The 10,791-nt window shown below is 56.3% G+C and overlaps 1 protein-coding gene across 1 annotated transcript; it reads right to left on the bottom strand.

Moving 5' to 3' along the window:
* Positions 1-3,606: 3,606 nt before the first annotated feature.
* Positions 3,607-10,054, bottom strand: LHX3 (LIM homeobox 3). The gene is made up of 6 exons (XM_017809941.1): positions 9,946-10,054; positions 7,226-7,397; positions 6,817-7,019; positions 6,468-6,619; positions 6,210-6,381; positions 3,607-4,456 (listed from the first exon to the last, which is right to left on the bottom strand). The coding sequence occupies exons 1-6, from the start codon at positions 10,013-10,015 to the stop codon at positions 4,038-4,040; spliced, it is 1,188 nt and encodes a 395-aa protein (XP_017665430.1). The 5' UTR covers positions 10,016-10,054; the 3' UTR covers positions 3,607-4,037.
* Between the last annotated feature and the right edge of the window lie 737 nt (positions 10,055-10,791).

Here is a 10,791-nt window from a genome sequence, read left to right as displayed (position 1 = left end):
GTCGCTGCCGTTTGGGTCCCTGAGGGATTATAATGTGACTGCAGCAGGTCCCAGCCATTCTCTGCAGCCCAGCATGTTGTTGCTTCATTAAACGCCAAATTGTTACATTAATTCTAACTGCCCTGTAGAGATGTAGCTGTCAGGAGTGATTTACTCGCCTCCAGCTGACTCGGAGACTTTCCTCTCTGGAAGAGGCCAGTGCCTGGATGGGAGTGGGATGCAGGACATTTGTCCAGCCAGATACCGGCAGCAAGAGGCTCTGCCCTCCCTGCAGAGACAGGGGTGGTCTTTAAACCTCCGTGGAAAAATCACCAGAGAGCTAAAAAAAGGTGTGGGGTTTGTTTTTGGCTGAACTCTGGGCTGCTGGTGGCTCAAGATGCCTGTTAGCAGGCAGCATCTTTCCTGGAGTATTTACTGAGTCCAAATCTCTTGGAATCCCTCCTTCATCCCAGCCAGCAGCTCTGCCTGTGCTGCAGGAGGAGGGTCTCTGGCCTTTCCTGCCTTGTTCCCAAGGACCGTGGTGTGGGCAGAGGGAGGCGAGGTCAGACAGGAGGGGTGGTGGGAATACCTTTGCTTGGATGCTCTGATGCATCTGGGATAAGCCACCCGAGGGGAACTTGAGGATGAACTGGCCCCATCCACCTTCCCTGCTCCCCATGGATGAGGGATTTCACCTGGCCCACATTCTACTGTTTGACACAAAATCTAATAATTTCTGTAGGGAACACAGGTTTGAGCACAAAGGTGAATTTGCTGTTTGGAAAAAAAAAAAAAAAAAGGAAAAGAAAAAATATTAATATAGTAGATTTTCCTCACTGAGAACACAAAAAATTTCCTGCCTCCTGTGTCTTGCACTCACGGAAATCAGCAGAGGTTGTAAAGCTCACCTGCAAACCGAGCAGTGCAAAACCCCCCTTCCTAATTCTGTTTGGGTTTTACAAGCTGTCAGTCACTTGGACAGCGTTGGTTTTATTTGCTTCTTTCAAATTGGTTTTCTTTTTAACGGGAAGAAAGCATTTATATTAATGGAATCCTTGAGCCTCAGCCCTGAAAGGAGAGGCTGAAATGCAATCCCTGAATTTGAGATCAGGACGCTCGGGAAGCTCCTCTCTCTGTTCAGAGGAGAACAAACACTGGCAACTTCCAGCCCGTTCTGCCTCTGAGAGCAAAGCACAAAGGCAGAGGGGCAGATTTGCATTTCTCCCTTTCTTAAATTCAGCCATCCCCTGGGAATTCCCCGGGGGAGAGGAACAGCAGTGTCCGTTATTTGGAGGGAGGGAAACGATGAGAAAAATATCTATAAACTGCATGTTCAAGTACTACAGTTTTTAGACTGGTTTTATAACAGCATTATCCCAAAATTTCTGTCTTTCTGTTCTTATTTCCTTATTTTTAGGAAATAAACATGTCTTAAAGTCTTTTCTTAGTCTTCTATAGGAAAATATTATTAATACTTGAACCACCGAAGTGTTCTGATGCAGAACACTTGCCCAGTTTTGGTGAGGGTGTTTCTAGACATGGAAATCTTGAAAGCCCAAACTCTTGTTTTCTCTTCAGGTGAAGTTCTGCAATCTGATTTTTTAAATCCCACAGTTTTCTATTTACTCCACAAATTTCCATGAGAAATGTCCTTGTGACGTACCTACAGGCTGGCAGCAACAGTTGTCTCTTTATTACTCAGTCCTGGAGAAGGAAGGAAAAGCTGCTGAGCCCAGCTCTGGGCTCAGACTCACCTAAACAAGGCAAATTTCTGCCTTGGCTGGAGGAGACACAGCTTCACCCATCTCCAAAATCCCCCAGAGCAGAGATATGAGCAGATTTCCACGTGTCACCCCCAGATCCAAGCTGGTGGGGTGTTTTTTACACCCATGGTGTCACACAGTGGGGTTTTCCCTTCTGGAGACATCAGTGTCCCACCCCTGCTGAGCAAAGGCCTGGGAAGGAGGGACTGGTGGCTGTGGGTTGTGCTCAGCACAGCCCCCCCAGCTGCCAAACAGCAAGAGATTGGGGAGACGACCCTCCCCTCACCTTTGGAAAAGGTGAGGAATCAAATCCAGGATGTTCCAGGTGTCTCCACAAGCTGGGCAGCTCAGCTCTGGGTACCAGAGCATGGCCCTGGTGCTCCTCACTGCCCAGGGGTGCTGCTCTTCTCCTGTGCACACGGAAAACCCCTGGGCAAACATTCCCTGACTTCCCAGGGAGCGAGAACATCAAAGCTTTATAAAGGGTCTGTCATCAAATCCTTGAGCCAGAGGCCTCAGCACTTCCCTCTGCTCCGAGGAGCGTGACCCCAGAGATTTGTGTAAGAGGAGATGTGCATATCTGATATATGTGTGTGTTTAGATATATAGATATGTAAACCAAACAAATATATGTACATGCTCTGTCAAACTTAACCCCTTGAGGATTTTTTTCCTTTTCTTTCAGATTTCTCTTTGAAATATTCCAATATCTGACTCCGTGTTTCATGTTCCTGACTTTCTGCTCGCAGACAGACAACATCAGACTGCATTTGCTATTGCTTTATCAGCCCAGATTTCTGCTTCTACCTTTGGGATAAATGCTAAAAAATAACCAGGACCCATCAAAAACAGCCAGGCCATGATCAAAGTCTGTGTGTGCCCAGAGCAGTCCCATTTGGGTCACTCAAGGATTGCCAGCCTCCAAAAACTCTCATTTTTTTCTTCCAAAGCATTTCCACCTCGGTGGGTTTGCTCCTCTATTGAGAAGAATATTTCAACATTAAAATATTGGAGATATTGAAAGCACATTTCAACACTTTGTTGGATCATGGCATCGAGGTTTAAGAGCTTTTACTCTTAGATCAACGTGTTTTATTTACTTATGCTGATGCTTTCGATGTGAATTTAGCAAAAGACTGTTTAAAGTTTAGCTGACAAATTTATTTGTAACCTTGAAGTATTTGATCATCAGAGAGAAAGCGAGAATATAAATAAAAGACACTGGACATTCACATAATCTACAGTTAATTCCATATTTTTTACAGATAACAATATACATATTGTCTTGCCTTTCCTCACAATCAGCTCGCACCATATCCATGGAAATACACAAGTGCCTGGAAGAGAGATGTGTTCCCAGGAAAGCCTGTGCTCGCTCTGACTCTCCCAGTGGTGCCTCGGGAATGGCAGGAACTAAACCAGCCAAACCCTCCTGCTGAGAGACCCCCGAGAAGGTATTTGGCAACAAGACATCAGGGTGATTTCTGAGACATTTTGCAGTTGAACTGTTGCAAGGAAATGTGAAGGAAAAGCATAAGACCCACAACCCAGAGCCATTAGTGTTCCTGGGTCAAGAAAAATTCACCTCTTGACCCCGTGATAAACGTGGAATTAGTCGGTAATAAATACATCTATTCACGGTTTAATGCTTATATGGAAGAGTCAAACTAGCAATCTACAAATTAAAAAGAGGAGAAGCAGAATTAACATATGATTTTCATTTTACAAAGGAAAACGTCGGTAAATGATTGGCATGTTAAAGAGCATTTCATTTTAGAGAAGTGGATGTAAATCCAAAATAAAACAAAACATACCACTGTTGGTGTGCTTTTAAAAAAATCTGCTGGAAGAACAGAGAAGTTTCCTACCATGGATTTCTGAAGTGATTCACTATGAACAGTTCTCCTATAGAAATATAGACACTGTCACACCTTTCACCGTGGATGAGGACTTTTATTTTCCCTTAAAAATGTCTCAGTGTGGGTGGGCGATGAAGCAAGTCCTTGCTTTGGAGAATGCACTGACAACAGAAAGCAAAATACCTCATATCAAATCTGTAAAGCACAAGTCTTGGTGTTTAGTAAAGACACGAGAAGCAGTTTGTTTGGACACTCAGGATGCCACTTGCTGTGGTGCCACTGCCTTTGCCCACCAGGCCGGGTCCCCTCCAAAACCACGTCCGTGTCCTCACACATTCCTGCCCCGCTCGGCAGCCACGGCTCGTCCCTCCGTCATTCCAAGGGTTCAACAGCACCGAGTCCTTCCCCTTCCCACTGCACCGTGGTGGATCCTGTATCAAAACTGAGCGTGGTCGACTTCATCCAGCCAGGAGGCCGGGCTGGCAGGGAAATCCGGGTACCCCCCGCTGCTGCCGGTGGAGAGGTCGGAGCTGGGGCCATTCCCGGCCAGGACCCTCATGGGCTGGGGCACCCCTTGTCCGCTTTGTCCCATGATGCCCAAGCTGTTGTCTGGGTAAACCAAGCTGGAGATTAAAGGCTGGTGGCCTGGCAGTGCTTGCAAGGAGGCTGGAGACTGGGGTATCCCGTAGGGGCTGTTGGAGCGCAGGTCGTGGTACTGGTCCTGGGCTGGGATCCCGCTGGGATCCAGGGCAAAGCTCCCGTTGGTCCCGGCCTGTCTCCCCAGCGCAGGGGACGCCTCGCTGAGATTGCTGTAAATCCCATTGGAATGGCTCATTTCTGACATGGAGGGCTCATCTGAAAGGGAAATGGACTGGTTTTACTGGGGCAGCAATGGTCATGGCTGCAATGGACTGGTTTTACTGGGAGAGGAACAGTCACGGTTGGAATGGACTGGTTTTACTGGGAGAGGAACAGTCACGGTTGGAATGGACTGGTTTTACTGGTCATGGCTGAAATGGACTGGTTTTACTGGTCATGGCTGCAATGGACTGGTTTTACTGGGAGAGCAATGGTCAGGGGTGGCAGTGGCTGCACAGGAACCCCTGCAAGCTCTGGGTATAAATAGATGAGATGGATGGGAGCTGAGCAGCCACGCTCTTCCCACTTGTAATTCCTTATTATTCCCACCCTTGCTGACGGATCTTCATAGAAGGCCACGGGATTATTATTTTTTTTCTGAGTACAAACGTCTGATACAGTTTGGATTTTAAAAATATGCATGAAAAGTACATATTAAAATATAAGACTGTGATTTAAAAAATAATCCTTTAAAGGGAAAGTGAGTTCAATACCTTTCCACCTTTTGTTTCTATTTGGCTTTGAGGTTTATCCTAATTTTGGTATAATTTTTAGGAGCCACCTGAACATTCACCAATGCAAGGAAAAACTCTCCATTTCTCAGGGAAAAAAAAAGATATTAAATAGAGATATTTGTCTGCTCAGGAACAAGCTAATGAAAACACAGTTCCAGAGTGTATTTGTTCGACTTAAAAACACCCTGAGAAATGAGCAACATTTTTTAAATACCCGGCAAAAATTATTTGTATTTGTTAGGGGTTTATGGACAGTGAGAGCTGCTCTGTTGCCTGGGATACAAACCTGTTTGTGGCATGGGGCTCTCAATAATTGTTCACATTTTTTAGTTATTATTTATAGAATATTCATATTTAATGAGCTGATGCACAGTGTGTGTGTATAAACAGACTCGAAAATCGAATAGTTTTCAGAAACAGAGAGGAGCTGAGATGCAAAGCTGTGTGTGCATAAACATACACATTATAGACGTGTCTGTATAAATATGTACAAAGGTTTGCCTTTCAGTTTCTCTCGTTATCCCTAAAAACCACACACACACGTTTGGGATGGAGCTCTACCTGGAGCTGGAACGTTCCCTCGGCAGCGCCTCAGGCACCGACCTCCCCACCCAACCCCACCCTGTTCCTGAGGCTCTGGAGAGTGTGGGATGAGGCTGTGCAGGACAAGAGCTGCTGGGGGAATGTCTCTGAATTTGTCAACAGAAATCTCGGCTCCAAAAACGGGACTCTCTGATGCAGAAACCTCCTAACCCGCAGCAGTCCCCCTTTCGCAGCACAGCTGCCGCAGCTCCCGCAGGACTGAGGAGTCCTAACGAGTAACTACACAAATAAAACCACCCCTAAAAAATATAACAAAAAAAAAATTAAAAAATTGCACACTTTTCCCCATACAAACATTCAGGGGTTCTGAACTCTCTGGTTTTTGTATTTCCAAGAATCCCTTGAAAAGGCCGTGTACGAGCTGCGGCTCTGACATCGCAGCGCCTGCCCGGGGAGCTCTCCCCGCTGTCCCCGCAGCTTTTCGGGCCTGACACAAACATCCCCCCCGAAGGGACAGCGGAGTGTCCCCCTCGCTCCTCAGCCCCCGCGGCCCCGGTTCCCCCGCCGGGACCGCGCCTGGAATCCCGCAGCTCTGCCCTTCTCCCCCTCTGGGCGCTTGGCTTCACTCATTGTATCATGCCCGAAAATTCTGACCGTGGCACTGAGGAGGTGAAAACAGCCCGGTGACCGACCTGTGAAGGAGACTTCGGCGTCGCTGTCGGGCCCCTCCTCCTGGATGCTGTCCTTGTCGGACTTGGATGTCCCCCGGGATCGCTTCATGTTCCTGAAGTACTGACCCCACCGCTGCCTCCCCGCGTCCTTCTTCAGCCTTTTCTCCTTGGCCCTGCGGTTCTGGAACCAGACCTGCGGGCGGGACACGCCGGGGAGCTCGGTGGCTGCAGGGTCGGTCCCCCCCGGCGCCCCCCGGCCCGCGCAGACCCCGCTCTCACCTGCACCACCCGCATGTCCAGCCCCGTCTCCGACGAAAGCTGCTCCCGGACGTGCCGCGCCGGCTTGGGCGAGTTGTTATAGGCGTTTTTGAGGGTCTCCAGCTGCTTGGCCGTGATGGTGGTGCGGGGCCGCTTGGCCGTGGATTCAGCCTCTGCCGACACGGTGCGAGTGGGAGGTGAAGTCACCACGGGACGCGGGACCCGCGACCTCCCCCCAGCCACCCGCCGACGGCAGATGCTCTCACCCCTCCCGCCCGCTGCATGAGCCTGTCCCGGAGGGCAGGAGCGCCCCGGGCCGGCTCCCTCCTGCCCTCGGGGGGTGGCAGGACGGGGCACGGGGAAGGGGTACCTCTCTGCTTGGCCGTCTCGTAGTCCGCCTTGCAGACCAGCCTGCTGTCCTCCATGAGGTAGAACTCGTCGCCGGTGGCCAGCTGCCGCTTGCAGACGATGCAGGCGAAGCAGTGCAGGTGGTAAACGAAGTCCTGGGCCCGGCGAACCACCTGGGTCGGGGGGATGCCCTGCTGGCAGGCGGCACACTTCGTCCCGAAGCGCCTGAGCGGGGGGGGACAAGCGGCGGCCGCTGAGCCGGGAGGTGCCCGGGGAGGGTTCCCGGCCCTGCCCGGCGCTGTCCGCGGTGCTGGACTTGCCGCTGTCCGCGGTGCTGAATCCCCCCTCACCCTGACTCGCTGCTCGCGCTGGGACCCCCACCCGGGCCGGCCGCCCCCCGTCCCATCCCGTCCCGGGCGGTCCCCACGCACTTGAAGAAGTCCTCCTTGCAGTACACGCCGTCCCCGCGGCTGAAGCACTTCTCGGCCAGCTGCGTCTGGCAGTCGGAGCATTTCAGGCACTTGCTGTGCCAGTGCCGGTCCAGGACTTTGAGGATGAACCTGTCCACGATGTGCTGGTTGCAGCCGGCGCACAGCGGGATCTCTGCGGGGAGGCAGCTCCGGTCAGCCCCCGGCAGCCCCGCTGCCCCCCGAGACCGGACCGGCCCCTCCCGCCACCCCCGGGGCCGCTGCCGCCCGGAGTGGCCCGGGGAACAGCCCAGGAAACCACAGTATTCGTTCAAATTCGTTTTTTGCAGCGCCGTGTGAGCGTTTGCCCGCGCCGCGGGGATCAGCGAACCCCCGGGCTGTGCACACCCGGGAGCACCCGGGAAAACATGAAGGGACGTGATAGAAACGGAATTAACCCCCCGACCGATCCGCCGGCAAAGCTACAGTTATTCCAGGCTCTTTTTCCTTTTCCTGCACTTCCAAAATTCACCTTCAAATAACGGCGGGGCAGCCCGGGTGGAGTAAGGGAAGAAACTACCAAAAATTGCGAGAATTGCACTGAAAATAAAAACGCGGCAGGCTTGTCCCTTCACCCTGCAGATCCCGACAGGGATGACACAGAAAGAGATAAAGATACAGATAAGGAGAGATAGAGATATAAAAATGAACAAATACAGTAGATAGAGAACGAAATTTACAGATACATAGATATAAATATATAGATTTCGTTTTAGAGGTGTAGATAGAGATGTGGAGGTAAAAATACGAATATAGGATACATAAATGCAGATATATCGGTATAGATAGAGATGGAGAGATCTAGACACGGCAGTAGAGATACAGATAGATGAGGACATGAGAGTATCTATATGTAAAGGTAACTGTGTGTGGAGACACAGAGCTGCCTCGGGGTGCGTAGGGGTGGAGGTGGAGGTGATCTCGTTCTCCTCAACAATTCACCGCGTCCAAACGAACAGCCCCAACAGCGGCAGCGGCTCCGGCCAGGACTGAGCTCCGGCAGCGGCAACACGGCACAGCCCCGCAGGTCCCGGCTCAGCCCGGCTCGACCCGCGGCTCTTACGCTGCATCGCGATCCGCGGGCCAGCTCCGCTCGCTCAGCGGGGCCGCGGGCTCTGGAGCATCTTCCGCCGCCCCGTCGCTGCCGAGGCCGGGCCGGGCGCGGACCCGCCGCGCTCCCCCCGCCGATCTCCCCCCCCAAATCACGGCGGCAGTTGTGTCCCCCCTCCCCGGCCGCTGCCACCCCCGCGCCGCCGGGGATTTAATTCGCTAAAGCGGGTTATTTTTAGCCGCCGGCCCTGCCCGCCGGTGCCGCTCTGAAGCGCCGGGCAGGGCATCGCGCCGCGCTGTATTTAATCCCCCCCGCCCCCGGCGGCACATCCCCACGTCCCCTCCCGCCGCCCCTTCCCGGCCGGGCGCGGCGGGAGGGACACGGCTCCGGGAAACGACCCCGGCGGGGCCGGCGGCGGGCGGGGGTCGCGCCGGGGGGAGGCAGCGCCGGGCGCTGCCCCGGGTTCGTTGTGAGTCGCAAACCCCGGATTTGCCCCCGGCTCGAGCAAAGCACCGCGCGGTTCGGCCCCCCCGGCGGGGCGAAGCCCCCCGGGCCCGGTCCTGCCGCCGCCCTGCCCCGGCCATCCCCACGGTAAGCCCCGCTGAGCCCCGCCGAGCCCCCTCGCTCCCCTCCCGCTGCCTCCCCGACGGAGCCGGAGACCACGGGGCCCAAAACGAGCATCGCGTCCTGCGGGAAAATAGTTCTTTTCGCGTCCTTCGTTCCACCGATCGGAAGTACCAATTTCGGCGGTGTCGCCTCCGCCCCCGCAGGGCCAAAGCAGCTCCCGGTTGTCGGGTCAAACGCACAACCCCCGCACCGCGGGGAGCCGACGGGGAGGGCCACGGAAAGACGAACCGGGGGCACCAATCCCGCCACGGGGGCTGCCGGGGCGCGGGGTCGGTCCCGCGGCCGGTGACACCTCGGTCCCCGCACACCGGCGGGGTCCCCACGCCGGCTCCTCGTTGTTTGGTTTTTAAGCCCCGCCGGCCGCGGTCGCTGCTGGAGAGAACCGGGACGGCCCCGCACCGGGACCGGCCCCGCTGCCCCGGCCCCGGCTGTGCCCCCGCCGGTGAGGCGCGGAGCCCCGAGCACGGCGGGGGAGCGCGGTGCGGCTCCCCCCGCCCCGACAGGGCTGTCCCCGTTCGTTAAACGGGAGGAAAGAACGTTTAAGAGAAAAATTAACGGGAGTTTTTCCAAAGTGCGGAAAAAGCCGGGTAGGAGCCGGGCGGGGGGCGCGGGCGATTCCCGCCGTCGGGGGGAACCTTCGGGCATCAAAAACTTCCCGTTTCGTCCCTGCCCTTGTTGAGCGGGGAGCGGTGGGACCCCGGGGCAGCGCCGGGAGCCCGGGGCAGCCCCGTCGTTACCCCGGGGAGACCAAACGGGCGTCTGAAGCGGGGGGGGCAGCGAGGGGGTCTCCTATATCGGGGACGAGCAGGAGAGAGCGAGCGGGAGCGTGGGGCGGACGGAACGGACCGGGATGGACCCCCCGGTGCCGTCGGGCCGCCCGCCTTCCCCCGCAGCCAACCCCGACCGCGGCCCCGACGGTACCCCGGGGAGCGCGGAACCGGCACAGACGGGACTCCCGGCGGTGCCTCCGCGGGGGGACGCGGAGGTTTGCGCGCCCCCGCCTCACCTGGGCTCCGCGGGAAGGGGCAGAGCTCCGCTGCCTTCTCCGAGCCGGCGCGGACCCGCTCCAGCAGCATCGCGGCCTCCGTGGGCGCCGTCCGAGGAGCGCGGCGGCGGCGCGGGAGTGGCGGAGCGGCGCGGAGGGGCGCGCAGGGAGCGGCGCGGGGCTGGGCGGGGCGGGGGGGCCCGGGGGGCGGGCCGGGGGCGGCTCCGGGCCGCAGCTGGGCCGCGGTTCAGCGCCGGGCTCTTTAGCATCACAAAAGCGGCGGGGGGAGCTCTGCCCACCTCCCCTCCCCGGCCCACGCGTGGCCGGGGCCGCTGTTCCTGACGCGTGGGCTCGGGCTCCAGGAGCCGCCCGCGGGGGCAAAGCGGTTCCCAGGACCCCTCTGAGCCCCCCGGAGCCCGCACGGAGCGGGGCGGGGGAGCCGCCGTCGGGAGGAGCCTCCCCCCGGGCCCCGCCGCGCCCCGGCCGCCCCCGCGCCCGGATTTCGTTTGTCCCCGCGGCGCGGTTTGCGGGTCACCCCCGATGCCCCCCGTGGGGAGCGGGGGGGGGCTCTTCCCCCTCCTCTAATTAATTAATAAGCGCGGAGAGGTAGCGGGTGTCTGACCCCCGGGCAGCGGCGCGCGGCGGCTGCAGGAGGTTAATTGCGCTAATTGAGGACGGGGCGGACACGGACGTGTGTGTGTGTGTGTGTGTGTGTGTGCGTGCGTGTGGGTAGCGGGCTGAGGGTGTAGCCGTGCGTGTGCCCTTGTTTGCGTGTGCGTGGATCATTTGGGGTGTGCCTGTAGGGCTGTGCGGGTCCGTGTGCGCACACGGCTGTCCCCGCGCCTTTTGGGTGTCCGTGTGTGCGGG

This window comes from Lepidothrix coronata, unplaced genomic scaffold (assembly GCF_001604755.1).
Source record: "Lepidothrix coronata isolate B3197 unplaced genomic scaffold, Lepidothrix_coronata-1.0 Scaffold28, whole genome shotgun sequence".
Classification (NCBI taxonomy): domain Eukaryota; kingdom Metazoa; phylum Chordata; class Aves; order Passeriformes; family Pipridae; genus Lepidothrix; species Lepidothrix coronata.
Note: the sequence above shows the minus strand (reverse complement) of the source record. Positions and strands in the feature narration are given on the sequence as shown.

Coding starts and splice junctions, on each gene's coding strand:
- LHX3 (XM_017809941.1), bottom strand. CDS start 10,015: ATGCTGCTGGAGCGGGTCCGCGCCGGCTCGGAGAAGGCAGCGGAGCTC. Junction 6,620..6,816: donor CGAGACGGCCAAGCAGAGAG/GTACCCCTTCCC, acceptor CCGTGTCGGCAG/AGGCTGAATCCACGGCCAAG. Junction 6,382..6,467: donor TGGACATGCGGGTGGTGCAG/GTGAGAGCGGGG, acceptor TCCCGCCCGCAG/GTCTGGTTCCAGAACCGCAG.